Raw genomic sequence first — 16,591 nt, forward strand, 5'->3', positions numbered from 1 at the left:
AAGAAGAGTGTCGGAGAGGAGTGATGCGTGACAAGTCCAAAGGTCACGTCCTTATATAACAGGCAGAGTGTCCGAACCCCAGTTCGATTCGGAATCCTATCCGAATCGAGCTATAATCCTAATCCAAGAAGGAAAGATGCGGGTGTTAAGCCCCAGCTCGATCCAATGTCTCTCGGAATCCTAGTCCGATTCTAACGATCCAAGGTATCTTCGTTCGAAGTACGTCTCCACATTTGTGGGCCTTAACTCGGCCCATCCTGCTACCGTCTCGGCCTTCAATCAACTATGTATTACCGCTGCCTTCGTCGCTTGAAGCTCCACGACGGCACACCCCGCGGAGATGGGAGACCCCGGAGCGGCATCGAGGAGGAAGAACCGATTACCGAAGGGGGGCAGCGAATCTTCCGATCTCCACGCCGCCGCGAGGAACGGGGACCTCACCACGGTCGAGTCCATCTGCAACGCTAATCCCCTCGCCGTCAATACTCGAGATCGCCATTCCCGGACACCGTATCCTTTCTCCCTTGTTCTCCTTTCCTCAATCTTCGCTTTTGTTGTCGTTATCATGTGGTGGGCTCTTCGCTTGGTTCAGAATCTGTCGAGCGAGCAGCTTATTGCGCCGCCGAGAGTTTGGCACTGAGTTTTAAGGTTCCCTTAGGGTTTTTGAGCTTTAACCTACTTGGCTGGTTCATTTAAATTCCTTTGCTAGGATTCGGATTGCTGTCTGATTTGGTGCATTATTTGTGACTAGCTGGCCCTTCTGAGTCTTAGGTCTTAAATATCAACTCGATTCCTTTGAAAAGAGAATGAAGAAAAGGATATAGATGATGAAACTATCTATCGATGGAGGATGACTGTGGCAATGATTTGCAGAAATGATACATGCCGATTCATCCACACTGACACTCTTCGGTATAAGAACTTCCACATAACTTGTGGGTGGAATTGTGTTGCTTCGATACTTAGATTTAATATAGGAAATGTTCATTACGAAGCTGAGAAATTGTTGCTGTCGACAATTTAAACATCTCTTTTCTGTCAATGTATGTTATGTTTTTTTGGGTATTAGAATTTTTAAACATCCAAGAAGTGCTTTACTTTTCGAGATCTCAATCTTGGGTAAGTAAATTAACAAAAATTATTCCATATCTCCAACCTCTATGTGGTGGGAAAGAGGATATATCATAGTTTCTTATACTAAATTTGTTGACATCTAAGAAATTTGCAAGTCATAGGGTACAAACTCAACTTTTGGATATTTCTTGTTAACACACAAAGACCGTCGATCGGTGAGTCGGCCTGATTAGTTATCTGCCAAAAGTGTAGGTCTCTTCTGCTGGCTTGCCTTCTAGTCACGCCTTCATGCTACGCTGACGACCTTGCACAATAGGCTTGTGCCGAGGGTGTCCCAGGTCAACCCCTTCGATGCTTAAGTTAGCGAAAGATGGACTGATGGAGGGGGAGGAAGACAATAGTGTGAGTAGTGTAAATGAGAGAATAGAGGGTTTTTGCCTGCCTCCTTTTGTCTTGGTCTGGGGCTTGGATTTTTTACCTAGGCATCGAGCAATCTAGACGTGTGTTAGCCAGGCCCCTCTTACTATGTATGGGGGGGGGCATTAATAAGGACGGCTTGCTGGTGCGGACCGTTGGGACGCCTTTGGGTTGACTCCCCTGTCGCTTTGGGTTAGGCAAGGAGTGGGCCCTCCATCGGTCGTCCGGAGGGGAAGGCTAGTGAAATCGGGCCATGCTATCAATCATTAATACTGAAGCATGGCTTTTGTTGATATGTCAGCCAGGAGGCTACTGGGGAAGCAGGGGCATACTGCTAGTCATTAATGCACAGGCATGGCTTCTGTTGAGATGTCAGCCAGGAGGCGGTTGGGGAAGCTGGGGCATGCTGCCAACCATTAATGCGGGGCATGGTTTCTTTAGCTGCGGCATTAGTAAGGAGTGGGTCTTATGTGCCCACTGTCACGAACGGTCGTCGCGCGCCCGCAACAACTCCGTTGAACAAACCGTTCGTCGCTCTCATCTACATGTACAGTTACTTGGCAGCCTGTTTTGCCTTGGTTTTGAGTCATTTTGCTTGTAAAAATGTAAGTTCGAACAAGCTGCAGTGTTACATAGCGACCGCTCACCGAACCGAGCAAAACAACCCAAAATAGCTCCGTTTTCGTGTGCCGCGGGTTGATTTTTGGAATCTGCCTCCGCTCACTAAAACGTCAGCCATCTCAGCCCCTTTGAACCCCCCGGGTGGCACAGGGGTGGATGGGGCTTCGATATAGTACCGGGCGTTGAACACACATTCGCAAGTTCGCACGTTGCCTTGACGGGAACTTGTTGTCGGGCCCGGGACTCGGTGAGCAGCTGTTTGTGGGCTTGCAGCTGCTCGTTCAACCTTCTAAAGCCCTTGTTTTCCCCCACTCCCTCTTTTCTCTTGTTTACACAAGGTGCTCGCTGAATTGCTTGTAAAGCTTTCCTTTTTCACGAGAATTCGGGACTTGTCCGTTGCTCGTTCTTTCGAACTAATCAACTTTCTCTTTTACAGGTCCTTCGGGACCTGCGAGAGGTTGTAAGTGGGCTGATCTTTGCGGAACAATATCGCAAGGGCGAAACGCGTCTTATGCAACGCAAGCTAAGTTCGCGTCTTGGCCGCAAGGGTGCCTCACGCCTTAGGCAATTCCAGCTAAGGCCGTGACACCACGTTGGGAAGCTAGGATTGGCAGGGCAGATCCCTGCTGGCGACTGGGAGGTTGTTGGTGGGGGCCCCCACAGTTGGCTTTGGTGGCGTTGCTGGCTTAGGTGGCGAGGGGATCTGGTAGTGCCAAGCTTCTCCCTATCAATTCTGAAATTTGATTCTCGGATGTATTGCACATTTTTTCTTTTCTTTTTATTTTGTAAAAAAGTGGAACAAACGAATCTATTGATAAATCTTTTGTTTGGTAATCTAATGTTGCTACCTTGACACGAATAATATGAAATTGAGTCTTCATCTGGCTGCTTGGTTTGGGCAGACAGAGGTAGCAAGATTTCTCTGCAAGAATAACGCCGACATTGGAGCTGCTGCTGCTATGGGTGATACAGCCGCGATCCATTTTGCTGCTCAGAAAGGTCATCTAGAGATAATTAGGATCCTATTATCCTCTGATGTCTCTGTCAAGGCCTGCTAACTTGAAAGGTTTGACCCCTCTGCACTATGCCGTCCAAGGATCTCATCCAGAGCTCATTGAGTATCTCATTAAAAAGGGTGCAAGCCTCACCGCCACGACAAAGGCCTAGCAAACACCTATTGACCTTGTGAGCATCGAGGAAGTCTGTGCCCTTCTCGTTGAGTGCAAACAGCCTATGGCCAAAGATGATAAATCTACTACGATCAAGGAGGTTGGTGACTCGGTTTCAACGGATAATATTAAAGAAAACAATGGAGTCTCCATCCTTGAAGAGTCAGCTAATGTCGATGAAGAAGGCACGGACACTAAGGAAAAGAGAAGAGGTGAAGCAGCTGCTGATGAGGACTCATCAAAACATTAAAAGTCTTAATGTTTCCCTTGATCACCTTCTGTTTGAAAAATGATGTACAAGATGAGGATGAAGAATAGGACTCAGATACGAAAGACAACAATCATGTAAGGGCAGCTCTAGTGTTGAAGCTCTAACATTTTATTGGTAACTTTATGTGTTGTTTTCTGGGACATTATGTGTTGATCTATAAGGTGTTTTTTGTTAGCAAATGTTGCACATCTTTATTCTTTGTTTCATCATTATATCTGAAGCATGCTTTTGCAGTGGGTGACGGAAATGTTCTCACATTTTCAAATCAGTTTTCTCATGAACTTCTCATCGTTGTACCGTATGTTGAACTTACGGAATGGTCTGGACGAGTGGAGAGTCGAAGAATCTTGTTCTCTTTTGATGTAGGTGGTCCTTCGAACTTCAAGTTTGGTCACTACAAATCGATGGTCTCTTCTTCCCAATTTGCGTAGATCTTGCAGGTTAAGATGGCGTTCGAATTCATGAGCACCTTACTTGACATACTTTCGGTGACGAGTAAATTTGATATCTTCAATTTATTTGCAAGTTCTGTACAAAAAATTGGCAGTGTGTGGAAATGACTCTTCACAAGGATTAATTACTCAGGAAATCCATAGCCCATCATCTTTGCTCTAATCCTTTTAATTTTTGACTTGAAGTAGTGTTAGTTAGCTCAACATCTCTAAACCTTGATTGCAACCTCACATGATTGATTGGCTCCCACGAAGGCCATGGTGCCTTCCACTCACCTTGCTGAAGCTTCGTATTTCTGAATTGTAGATCTGAGTCAATTACGATCGAATTGTGATCGTTAATTATAATTCGGTGATCAATTGGGAGAAGAGATTCCAAAGTCGGTGCTAAGCTTGATGGGCATGAAGGGGTTGATGTTTTACCATCTCAAGAGTCATCTTCAGGTCACATCTCTTTGTCCCTCCTTCTATTGTCTATTGCTTCTATTCTGATCTTGCTTTATCTGTCTGTAGAAGTACAGACCTGGAAAGCAAACCAGAAGGGAGACAGGCCAGGAAGCAAAGAAAAATGGTAGGTCAAGGCAGGCCACCATAAACTGAGAGAGTACATACATTACTTAGAATTGAGCGTTCATGCCTGCTTTTTATTCCTCATGCAGGAAGCAATTCAACCAAGACTAATTGTTCCTCTACCACCAGCAGTGACGTCTCTAGAACATTCGGTGTCGGATATGTGTATGGCACAAACTCTACTTTTACGTATCGTTGCATATAAAATTTAAACTTTATACAAGAAATTGCAAAGCGTTAACAAATATCATGTGCTGCATGTAAAACATCAATGAGTTCTGCAATGACTCGAAATACTACTAAACATCAATAACTCGAGATACTATAAAGGATTTAATAATAAATCAGTTTATCTAATATTTATTTTCAGAGTAATTTACTACTTTGTAATAAATCTGAAGCTTCCTTATGACTTACCAAGAAGCTGTGGTCCTTTTTCTAATTAATAGAATATTTATTATTGTAAAAACAAGGATTTGAATTAAAGGATGAAGAAAAAAAAAAGAAAAAGAGGAAGTTTATTATATAAATAATGGATAATAAATTATTGATATTTTTATTTTTTTTATAAATCCGGGATGTGACGTTGCATACAAAACATCGATGAGTTCTGTAAATAAATAGGACTGTGCTAAAGAAAATAAAAATAAATCGCGGAGAAAAGCTTCTTGACTCAAGATACTACAAAGGATTTAATAGCTTCGAACAAGCTAGGGAAGTTTTGCGAAGCTTAAGAATCTTAGCAGTAATGGTTAGTCTGTGATTCTTATTAAACGGTATAGATTGGAATGTTTGTGCACTTGATGTAGTTTTTGTAATTTAGTAATCCCGTGAACTCCAGACTTTGATTTATGCTCTCCAATTTATATCCGTCATCCGATGTTTCACAAACCATGCAGAGAAATGCCTCTTGGAGAGGCATTATGCTATCAGATCGAAGTGCAGAGGAAACTGCAAGAGCAGCGGGAGGTAAGCCTATTGGTGTGTGGCAAACAAAGGCCCTACTCCTTGTAACATTCGCGAGATTTCTTTACCAGGCACAGAAGAAATTGCAAACGAGTATAAAGGCTCAGAGGAAGTACTTGCAAGCAATGCTGGAGAAAGCTCAGAAGATCTTTGTTTCGACATGAATGGCTCGTCAGGCAGTTTGGAAGCCACCAGAGCCCAGCTTACGGATTTCGACCTGCCACTATCAGGCTTGACGGAGAACGTCGGTCGGGTTTGCGAAGAGAAGCACTCGGAGCTGAGATTAGTGCGGTCAGAGGAAAACATCAAGAAGAGGAACGATTGAGGGTTTCAACTTTATCAGGAAGGTAGAGATGAGGCCGAGGACAGTTCTCTTCTTCTGCTGGATTTGAATGTGAAAGGAAGCAGAGGTGAGATGGTTGGTGGATCAAGAGGAAACGACTTGGATCTCAGAATCCAAACGCAGGGGTTGTAAACCAGCTTTGAGTGTCGATTCTGCACTTGCAGACACATCCGATGCTGTCATTGTGCGCATCGAGTTGATATCGAGTCTATGTTTCTTTCCTACAGCGTAAATCTTTATACTGCGGTTTGTTGAATGATTTGATCGTGGACGAAACAACTCCCCCTTGTACGGGAACTTCCTCTCTTCGGCCATCAACATATCATGTTGTTTGCCCAATTTGAAAGCTATCAGTTTATCCAAGAAAATAACAGAGCACAGATCGATGTGGTGCATATCCAACAATCTTCGGATTCTTACCATACATCACAAGCAGCAATCAATTTTCACATCCGAATTTGACAGACGACTTGATTTGTATATTATTTACGTTGAAACATTCGACATTTGTGCACAAAGAAAAAGAGAAAGATCATATTTGAGTTGACTTGCTTTGAGAATCGACCACCTTCACTGCGCTGCGTTGACAAACTCCAAGAACGAAGGAGGAATTCAGCAGGCTTGTAGGCCGTAGATGATGCCGCGATGGCAGGCCACCTTGGCGTCTTGGTCGTCGAAGAACCTCCGCTTCATCTTCAGATAGACTTGGCAGGTCACCAAGCTATCTGATCCAGCTTGATGCGACTTCCCAGCTTGGCGTGGCACCCCGAGGGTACTCGCCACTCTCTCCAGCCCGCCGGAGAGACCCTTGCAGCCGCGCATAATGTGCTTGAGATCCACAGTCTCTCCGAAGAGCAAGTTCACCAGGCCGAGGAACTCTTCCAGGGTGTCGGGCAGAGGCCGGCCGAACCCCAGCACCTTGATGAGATAGGCGAAGTCGTAGCAGCTGTGAAAGGCGATCCATCGAGTGGAGTGCGGGCGGCAGAAACGGCAATGAGCGACGAGGCCGGAACGATAGAGGTGGGCGGCGAACTGGCCGGAGTCAATGCCGTAGAGGGGGAGCCGGTCGAAGTCGATGCCACTGGAGCGGAGCAGGTCGACGGAGTCCGGCGCGTGGAGGTCGCGTCGGACATCGAATTCGCGGAAGTTGAACTCCCACGCGTACCCGACCCTGCCGCCGGTGCCGATGGAGGGGAGGTCGCCGAAGGCGTCGAAGAGGGTGAGGCCGAGTTGGACGAGCTCCATCTTGTCGACGTTGGCCTTGAGGAAGGCGTAGCGCAGGCTGGGCGGGAGAAGACGGTGTGGCCTCCGAGTTCTGTAGAGGAAGCCGGGAAACTCCGTGTCGAAGGCGACGTAAGAGAAGCGATCCACGAGGGAAGCAATGATGGAGAACTCGTACTCCAAGTTCCACGCCCAAACCGAGCGCACCACCAAATGTTGCCGCCCTCCTCCTCCTCCTCCTCGTTGCGAAGACATCTTTCCACGCGACGATACAACAGTGTGGAGCGAAGAAGAGTGTCGGAGAGGAGTGATGCGTGACAAGTCCAAAGGTCACGTCCTTATATAACAGGCAGAGTGTCCGAACCCCAGTTCGATTCGGAATCCTATCCGAATCGAGCTATAATCCTAATCCAAGAAGGAAAGATGCGGGTGTTAAGCCCCAGCTCGATCCAATGTCTCTCGGAATCCTAGTCCGATTCTAACGATCCAAGGTATCTTCGTTCGAAGTACGTCTCCACATTTGTGGGCCTTAACTCGGCCCATCCTGCTACCGTCTCGGCCTTCAATCAACTATGTATTACCGCTGCCTTCGTCGCTTGAAGCTCCACGACGGCACACCCCGCGGAGATGGGAGACCCCGGAGCGGCATCGAGGAGGAAGAACCGATTACCGAAGGGGGGCAGCGAATCTTCCGATCTCCACGCCGCCGCGAGGAACGGGGACCTCACCACGGTCGAGTCCATCTGCAACGCTAATCCCCTCGCCGTCAATACTCGAGATCGCCATTCCCGGACACCGTATCCTTTCTCCCTTGTTCTCCTTTCCTCAATCTTCGCTTTTGTTGTCGTTATCATGTGGTGGGCTCTTCGCTTGGTTCAGAATCTGTCGAGCGAGCAGCTTATTGCGCCGCCGAGAGTTTGGCACTGAGTTTTAAGGTTCCCTTAGGGTTTTTGAGCTTTAACCTACTTGGCTGGTTCATTTAAATTCCTTTGCTAGGATTCGGATTGCTGTCTGATTTGGTGCATTATTTGTGACTAGCTGGCCCTTCTGAGTCTTAGGTCTTAAATATCAACTCGATTCCTTTGAAAAGAGAATGAAGAAAAGGATATAGATGATGAAACTATCTATCGATGGAGGATGACTGTGGCAATGATTTGCAGAAATGATACATGCCGATTCATCCACACTGACACTCTTCGGTATAAGAACTTCCACATAACTTGTGGGTGGAATTGTGTTGCTTCGATACTTAGATTTAATATAGGAAATGTTCATTACGAAGCTGAGAAATTGTTGCTGTCGACAATTTAAACATCTCTTTTCTGTCAATGTATGTTATGTTTTTTTGGGTATTAGAATTTTTAAACATCCAAGAAGTGCTTTACTTTTCGAGATCTCAATCTTGGGTAAGTAAATTAACAAAAATTATTCCATATCTCCAACCTCTATGTGGTGGGAAAGAGGATATATCATAGTTTCTTATACTAAATTTGTTGACATCTAAGAAATTTGCAAGTCATAGGGTACAAACTCAACTTTTGGATATTTCTTGTTAACACACAAAGACCGTCGATCGGTGAGTCGGCCTGATTAGTTATCTGCCAAAAGTGTAGGTCTCTTCTGCTGGCTTGCCTTCTAGTCACGCCTTCATGCTACGCTGACGACCTTGCACAATAGGCTTGTGCCGAGGGTGTCCCAGGTCAACCCCTTCGATGCTTAAGTTAGCGAAAGATGGACTGATGGAGGGGGAGGAAGACAATAGTGTGAGTAGTGTAAATGAGAGAATAGAGGGTTTTTGCCTGCCTCCTTTTGTCTTGGTCTGGGGCTTGGATTTTTTACCTAGGCATCGAGCAATCTAGACGTGTGTTAGCCAGGCCCCTCTTACTATGTATGGGGGGGGGCATTAATAAGGACGGCTTGCTGGTGCGGACCGTTGGGACGCCTTTGGGTTGACTCCCCTGTCGCTTTGGGTTAGGCAAGGAGTGGGCCCTCCATCGGTCGTCCGGAGGGGAAGGCTAGTGAAATCGGGCCATGCTATCAATCATTAATACTGAAGCATGGCTTTTGTTGATATGTCAGCCAGGAGGCTACTGGGGAAGCAGGGGCATACTGCTAGTCATTAATGCACAGGCATGGCTTCTGTTGAGATGTCAGCCAGGAGGCGGTTGGGGAAGCTGGGGCATGCTGCCAACCATTAATGCGGGGCATGGTTTCTTTAGCTGCGGCATTAGTAAGGAGTGGGTCTTATGTGCCCACTGTCACGAACGGTCGTCGCGCGCCCGCAACAACTCCGTTGAACAAACCGTTCGTCGCTCTCATCTACATGTACAGTTACTTGGCAGCCTGTTTTGCCTTGGTTTTGAGTCATTTTGCTTGTAAAAATGTAAGTTCGAACAAGCTGCAGTGTTACATAGCGACCGCTCACCGAACCGAGCAAAACAACCCAAAATAGCTCCGTTTTCGTGTGCCGCGGGTTGATTTTTGGAATCTGCCTCCGCTCACTAAAACGTCAGCCATCTCAGCCCCTTTGAACCCCCCGGGTGGCACAGGGGTGGATGGGGCTTCGATATAGTACCGGGCGTTGAACACACATTCGCAAGTTCGCACGTTGCCTTGACGGGAACTTGTTGTCGGGCCCGGGACTCGGTGAGCAGCTGTTTGTGGGCTTGCAGCTGCTCGTTCAACCTTCTAAAGCCCTTGTTTTCCCCCACTCCCTCTTTTCTCTTGTTTACACAAGGTGCTCGCTGAATTGCTTGTAAAGCTTTCCTTTTTCACGAGAATTCGGGACTTGTCCGTTGCTCGTTCTTTCGAACTAATCAACTTTCTCTTTTACAGGTCCTTCGGGACCTGCGAGAGGTTGTAAGTGGGCTGATCTTTGCGGAACAATATCGCAAGGGCGAAACGCGTCTTATGCAACGCAAGCTAAGTTCGCGTCTTGGCCGCAAGGGTGCCTCACGCCTTAGGCAATTCCAGCTAAGGCCGTGACACCACGTTGGGAAGCTAGGATTGGCAGGGCAGATCCCTGCTGGCGACTGGGAGGTTGTTGGTGGGGGCCCCCACAGTTGGCTTTGGTGGCGTTGCTGGCTTAGGTGGCGAGGGGATCTGGTAGTGCCAAGCTTCTCCCTATCAATTCTGAAATTTGATTCTCGGATGTATTGCACATTTTTTCTTTTCTTTTTATTTTGTAAAAAAGTGGAACAAACGAATCTATTGATAAATCTTTTGTTTGGTAATCTAATGTTGCTACCTTGACACGAATAATATGAAATTGAGTCTTCATCTGGCTGCTTGGTTTGGGCAGACAGAGGTAGCAAGATTTCTCTGCAAGAATAACGCCGACATTGGAGCTGCTGCTGCTATGGGTGATACAGCCGCGATCCATTTTGCTGCTCAGAAAGGTCATCTAGAGATAATTAGGATCCTATTATCCTCTGATGTCTCTGTCAAGGCCTGCTAACTTGAAAGGTTTGACCCCTCTGCACTATGCCGTCCAAGGATCTCATCCAGAGCTCATTGAGTATCTCATTAAAAAGGGTGCAAGCCTCACCGCCACGACAAAGGCCTAGCAAACACCTATTGACCTTGTGAGCATCGAGGAAGTCTGTGCCCTTCTCGTTGAGTGCAAACAGCCTATGGCCAAAGATGATAAATCTACTACGATCAAGGAGGTTGGTGACTCGGTTTCAACGGATAATATTAAAGAAAACAATGGAGTCTCCATCCTTGAAGAGTCAGCTAATGTCGATGAAGAAGGCACGGACACTAAGGAAAAGAGAAGAGGTGAAGCAGCTGCTGATGAGGACTCATCAAAACATTAAAAGTCTTAATGTTTCCCTTGATCACCTTCTGTTTGAAAAATGATGTACAAGATGAGGATGAAGAATAGGACTCAGATACGAAAGACAACAATCATGTAAGGGCAGCTCTAGTGTTGAAGCTCTAACATTTTATTGGTAACTTTATGTGTTGTTTTCTGGGACATTATGTGTTGATCTATAAGGTGTTTTTTGTTAGCAAATGTTGCACATCTTTATTCTTTGTTTCATCATTATATCTGAAGCATGCTTTTGCAGTGGGTGACGGAAATGTTCTCACATTTTCAAATCAGTTTTCTCATGAACTTCTCATCGTTGTACCGTATGTTGAACTTACGGAATGGTCTGGACGAGTGGAGAGTCGAAGAATCTTGTTCTCTTTTGATGTAGGTGGTCCTTCGAACTTCAAGTTTGGTCACTACAAATCGATGGTCTCTTCTTCCCAATTTGCGTAGATCTTGCAGGTTAAGATGGCGTTCGAATTCATGAGCACCTTACTTGACATACTTTCGGTGACGAGTAAATTTGATATCTTCAATTTATTTGCAAGTTCTGTACAAAAAATTGGCAGTGTGTGGAAATGACTCTTCACAAGGATTAATTACTCAGGAAATCCATAGCCCATCATCTTTGCTCTAATCCTTTTAATTTTTGACTTGAAGTAGTGTTAGTTAGCTCAACATCTCTAAACCTTGATTGCAACCTCACATGATTGATTGGCTCCCACGAAGGCCATGGTGCCTTCCACTCACCTTGCTGAAGCTTCGTATTTCTGAATTGTAGATCTGAGTCAATTACGATCGAATTGTGATCGTTAATTATAATTCGGTGATCAATTGGGAGAAGAGATTCCAAAGTCGGTGCTAAGCTTGATGGGCATGAAGGGGTTGATGTTTTACCATCTCAAGAGTCATCTTCAGGTCACATCTCTTTGTCCCTCCTTCTATGGTCTATTGCTTCTATTCTGATCTTGCTTTATCTGTCTGTAGAAGTACAGACCTGGAAAGCAAACCAGAAGGGAGACAGGCCAGGAAGCAAAGAAAAATGGTAGGTCAAGGCAGGCCACCATAAACTGAGAGAGTACATACATTACTTAGAATTGAGCGTTCATGCCTGCTTTTTATTCCTCATGCAGGAAGCAATTCAACCAAGACTAATTGTTCCTCTACCACCAGCAGTGACGTCTCTAGAACATTCGGTGTCGGATATGTGTATGGCACAAACTCTACTTTTACGTATCGTTGCATATAAAATTTAAACTTTATACAAGAAATTGCAAAGCGTTAACAAATATCATGTGCTGCATGTAAAACATCAATGAGTTCTGCAATGACTCGAAATACTACTAAACATCAATAACTCGAGATACTATAAAGGATTTAATAATAAATCAGTTTATCTAATATTTATTTTCAGAGTAATTTACTACTTTGTAATAAATCTGAAGCTTCCTTATGACTTACCAAGAAGCTGTGGTCCTTTTTCTAATTAATAGAATATTTATTATTGTAAAAACAAGGATTTGAATTAAAGGATGAAGAAAAAAAAAAGAAAAAGAGGAAGTTTATTATATAAATAATGGATAATAAATTATTGATATTTTTATTTTTTTTATAAATCCGGGATGTGACGTTGCATACAAAACATCGATGAGTTCTGTAAATAAATAGGACTGTGCTAAAGAAAATAAAAATAAATCGCGGAGAAAAGCTTCTTGACTCAAGATACTACAAAGGATTTAATAGCTTCGAACAAGCTAGGGAAGTTTTGCGAAGCTTAAGAATCTTAGCAGTAATGGTTAGTCTGTGATTCTTATTAAACGGTATAGATTGGAATGTTTGTGCACTTGATGTAGTTTTTGTAATTTAGTAATCCCGTGAACTCCAGACTTTGATTTATGCTCTCCAATTTATATCCGTCATCCGATGTTTCACAAACCATGCAGAGAAATGCCTCTTGGAGAGGCATTATGCTATCAGATCGAAGTGCAGAGGAAACTGCAAGAGCAGCGGGAGGTAAGCCTATTGGTGTGTGGCAAACAAAGGCCCTACTCCTTGTAACATTCGCGAGATTTCTTTACCAGGCACAGAAGAAATTGCAAACGAGTATAAAGGCTCAGAGGAAGTACTTGCAAGCAATGCTGGAGAAAGCTCAGAAGATCTTTGTTTCGACATGAATGGCTCGTCAGGCAGTTTGGAAGCCACCAGAGCCCAGCTTACGGATTTCGACCTGCCACTATCAGGCTTGACGGAGAACGTCGGTCGGGTTTGCGAAGAGAAGCACTCGGAGCTGAGATTAGTGCGGTCAGAGGAAAACATCAAGAAGAGGAACGATTGAGGGTTTCAACTTTATCAGGAAGGTAGAGATGAGGCCGAGGACAGTTCTCTTCTTCTGCTGGATTTGAATGTGAAAGGAAGCAGAGGTGAGATGGTTGGTGGATCAAGAGGAAACGACTTGGATCTCAGAATCCAAACGCAGGGGTTGTAAACCAGCTTTGAGTGTCGATTCTGCACTTGCAGACACATCCGATGCTGTCATTGTGCGCATCGAGTTGATATCGAGTCTATGTTTCTTTCCTACAGCGTAAATCTTTATACTGCGGTTTGTTGAATGATTTGATCGTGGACGAAACAACTCCCCCTTGTACGGGAACTTCCTCTCTTCGGCCATCAACATATCATGTTGTTTGCCCAATTTGAAAGCTATCAGTTTATCCAAGAAAATAACAGAGCACAGATCGATGTGGTGCATATCCAACAATCTTCGGATTCTTACCATACATCACAAGCAGCAATCAATTTTCACATCCGAATTTGACAGACGACTTGATTTGTATATTATTTACGTTGAAACATTCGACATTTGTGCACAAAGAAAAAGAGAAAGATCATATTTGAGTTGACTTGCTTTGAGAATCGACCACCTTCACTGCGCTGCGTTGACAAACTCCAAGAACGAAGGAGGAATTCAGCAGGCTTGTAGGCCGTAGATGATGCCGCGATGGCAGGCCACCTTGGCGTCTTGGTCGTCGAAGAACCTCCGCTTCATCTTCAGATAGACTTGGCAGGTCACCAAGCTATCTGATCCAGCTTGATGCGACTTCCCAGCTTGGCGTGGCACCCCGAGGGTACTCGCCACTCTCTCCAGCCCGCCGGAGAGACCCTTGCAGCCGCGCATAATGTGCTTGAGATCCACAGTCTCTCCGAAGAGCAAGTTCACCAGGCCGAGGAACTCTTCCAGGGTGTCGGGCAGAGGCCGGCCGAACCCCAGCACCTTGATGAGATAGGCGAAGTCGTAGCAGCTGTGAAAGGCGATCCATCGAGTGGAGTGCGGGCGGCAGAAACGGCAATGAGCGACGAGGCCGGAACGATAGAGGTGGGCGGCGAACTGGCCGGAGTCAATGCCGTAGAGGGGGAGCCGGTCGAAGTCGATGCCACTGGAGCGGAGCAGGTCGACGGAGTCCGGCGCGTGGAGGTCGCGTCGGACATCGAATTCGCGGAAGTTGAACTCCCACGCGTACCCGACCCTGCCGCCGGTGCCGATGGAGGGGAGGTCGCCGAAGGCGTCGAAGAGGGTGAGGCCGAGTTGGACGAGCTCCATCTTGTCGACGTTGGCCTTGAGGAAGGCGTAGCGCAGGCTGGGCGGGAGAAGACGGTGTGGCCTCCGAGTTCTGTAGAGGAAGCCGGGAAACTCCGTGTCGAAGGCGACGTAAGAGAAGCGATCCACGAGGGAAGCAATGATGGAGAACTCGTACTCCAAGTTCCACGCCCAAACCGAGCGCACCACCAAATGTTGCCGCCCTCCTCCTCCTCCTCCTCGTTGCGAAGACATCTTTCCACGCGACGATACAACAGTGTGGAGCGAAGAAGAGTGTCGGAGAGGAGTGATGCGTGACAAGTCCAAAGGTCACGTCCTTATATAACAGGCAGAGTGTCCGAACCCCAGTTCGATTCGGAATCCTATCCGAATCGAGCTATAATCCTAATCCAAGAAGGAAAGATGCGGGTGTTAAGCCCCAGCTCGATCCAATGTCTCTCGGAATCCTAGTCCGATTCTAACGATCCAAGGTATCTTCGTTCGAAGTACGTCTCCACATTTGTGGGCCTTAACTCGGCCCATCCTGCTACCGTCTCGGCCTTCAATCAACTATGTATTACCGCTGCCTTCGTCGCTTGAAGCTCCACGACGGCACACCCCGCGGAGATGGGAGACCCCGGAGCGGCATCGAGGAGGAAGAACCGATTACCGAAGGGGGGCAGCGAATCTTCCGATCTCCACGCCGCCGCGAGGAACGGGGACCTCACCACGGTCGAGTCCATCTGCAACGCTAATCCCCTCGCCGTCAATACTCGAGATCGCCATTCCCGGACACCGTATCCTTTCTCCCTTGTTCTCCTTTCCTCAATCTTCGCTTTTGTTGTCGTTATCATGTGGTGGGCTCTTCGCTTGGTTCAGAATCTGTCGAGCGAGCAGCTTATTGCGCCGCCGAGAGTTTGGCACTGAGTTTTAAGGTTCCCTTAGGGTTTTTGAGCTTTAACCTACTTGGCTGGTTCATTTAAATTCCTTTGCTAGGATTCGGATTGCTGTCTGATTTGGTGCATTATTTGTGACTAGCTGGCCCTTCTGAGTCTTAGGTCTTAAATATCAACTCGATTCCTTTGAAAAGAGAATGAAGAAAAGGATATAGATGATGAAACTATCTATCGATGGAGGATGACTGTGGCAATGATTTGCAGAAATGATACATGCCGATTCATCCACACTGACACTCTTCGGTATAAGAACTTCCACATAACTTGTGGGTGGAATTGTGTTGCTTCGATACTTAGATTTAATATAGGAAATGTTCATTACGAAGCTGAGAAATTGTTGCTGTCGACAATTTAAACATCTCTTTTCTGTCAATGTATGTTATGTTTTTTTGGGTATTAGAATTTTTAAACATCCAAGAAGTGCTTTACTTTTCGAGATCTCAATCTTGGGTAAGTAAATTAACAAAAATTATTCCATATCTCCAACCTCTATGTGGTGGGAAAGAGGATATATCATAGTTTCTTATACTAAATTTGTTGACATCTAAGAAATTTGCAAGTCATAGGGTACAAACTCAACTTTTGGATATTTCTTGTTAACACACAAAGACCGTCGATCGGTGAGTCGGCCTGATTAGTTATCTGCCAAAAGTGTAGGTCTCTTCTGCTGGCTTGCCTTCTAGTCACGCCTTCATGCTACGCTGACGACCTTGCACAATAGGCTTGTGCCGAGGGTGTCCCAGGTCAACCCCTTCGATGCTTAAGTTAGCGAAAGATGGACTGATGGAGGGGGAGGAAGACAATAGTGTGAGTAGTGTAAATGAGAGAATAGAGGGTTTTTGCCTGCCTCCTTTTGTCTTGGTCTGGGGCTTGGATTTTTTACCTAGGCATCGAGCAATCTAGACGTGTGTTAGCCAGGCCCCTCTTACTATGTATGGGGGGGGGCATTAATAAGGACGGCTTGCTGGTGCGGACCGTTGGGACGCCTTTGGGTTGACTCCCCTGTCGCTTTGGGTTAGGCAAGGAGTGGGCCCTCCATCGGTCGTCCGGAGGGGAAGGCTAGTGAAATCGGGCCATGCTATCAATCATTAATACTGAAGCATGGCTTTTGTTGATATGTCAGCCAGGAGGCTACTGGGG

At 46.0% G+C, this 16,591-nt stretch overlaps 4 protein-coding genes and 2 pseudogenes across 4 annotated transcripts; 4 read left to right on the forward strand and 2 right to left on the reverse strand.

Annotated features, from left to right (window-relative positions):
• Nucleotides 1-340: 340 nt before the first annotated feature.
• LOC135671585 (uncharacterized) lies at nucleotides 341-3,170 on the forward strand. Its single transcript, XM_065179792.1, has 2 exons — nucleotides 341-628; nucleotides 3,015-3,170. Exons 1-2 carry the CDS (start codon nucleotides 341-343, stop codon nucleotides 3,168-3,170), a joined length of 444 nt encoding a protein of 147 aa, XP_065035864.1.
• On the forward strand, nucleotides 373-6,203 carry LOC135671599 (myb family transcription factor PHL11-like; annotated as a pseudogene).
• A 292-nt stretch (nucleotides 6,204-6,495) lies between these two features.
• Nucleotides 6,496-7,359, reverse strand: LOC135671586 (probable CCR4-associated factor 1 homolog 11). The gene has a single exon (XM_065179793.1). The coding sequence runs from the start codon at nucleotides 7,357-7,359 to the stop codon at nucleotides 6,496-6,498; it is 864 nt and encodes a 287-aa protein (XP_065035865.1).
• A 372-nt stretch (nucleotides 7,360-7,731) lies between these two features.
• Nucleotides 7,732-10,561, forward strand: LOC135671587 (uncharacterized). Its single transcript, XM_065179794.1, has 2 exons — nucleotides 7,732-8,019; nucleotides 10,406-10,561. The coding sequence occupies exons 1-2, from the start codon at nucleotides 7,732-7,734 to the stop codon at nucleotides 10,559-10,561; spliced, it is 444 nt and encodes a 147-aa protein (XP_065035866.1).
• LOC135671597 (myb family transcription factor PHL11-like) lies at nucleotides 7,764-13,594 on the forward strand (annotated as a pseudogene).
• A 292-nt stretch (nucleotides 13,595-13,886) lies between these two features.
• On the reverse strand, nucleotides 13,887-14,750 carry LOC135671588 (probable CCR4-associated factor 1 homolog 11). The gene has a single exon (XM_065179795.1). It carries the CDS (start codon nucleotides 14,748-14,750, stop codon nucleotides 13,887-13,889), a length of 864 nt encoding a protein of 287 aa, XP_065035867.1.
• Between the last annotated feature and the right edge of the window lie 1,841 nt (nucleotides 14,751-16,591).

Source organism: Musa acuminata, unplaced genomic scaffold, assembly GCF_036884655.1.
Source record: "Musa acuminata AAA Group cultivar baxijiao unplaced genomic scaffold, Cavendish_Baxijiao_AAA HiC_scaffold_1142, whole genome shotgun sequence".
Lineage (NCBI taxonomy): Eukaryota > Viridiplantae > Streptophyta > Magnoliopsida > Zingiberales > Musaceae > Musa > Musa acuminata.

What these genes read in the sequence shown, in the direction of transcription:
- LOC135671585 (XM_065179792.1), top strand. Translation starts at nt 341, where the DNA reads ATGGGAGACCCCGGAGCGGCATCGAGGAGGAAGAACCGATTACCGAAG. An exon ending in AGCTTATTGCGCCGCCGAGA is followed by an intron (nt 629 to 3,014) that starts GTTTGGCACTGA and finishes TGGTTTGGGCAG; the next exon opens with ACAGAGGTAGCAAGATTTCT.
- LOC135671586 (XM_065179793.1), bottom strand. Translation starts at nt 7,359, where the DNA reads ATGTCTTCGCAACGAGGAGGAGGAGGAGGAGGGCGGCAACATTTGGTG.
- LOC135671587 (XM_065179794.1), top strand. Translation starts at nt 7,732, where the DNA reads ATGGGAGACCCCGGAGCGGCATCGAGGAGGAAGAACCGATTACCGAAG. An exon ending in AGCTTATTGCGCCGCCGAGA is followed by an intron (nt 8,020 to 10,405) that starts GTTTGGCACTGA and finishes TGGTTTGGGCAG; the next exon opens with ACAGAGGTAGCAAGATTTCT.
- LOC135671588 (XM_065179795.1), bottom strand. Translation starts at nt 14,750, where the DNA reads ATGTCTTCGCAACGAGGAGGAGGAGGAGGAGGGCGGCAACATTTGGTG.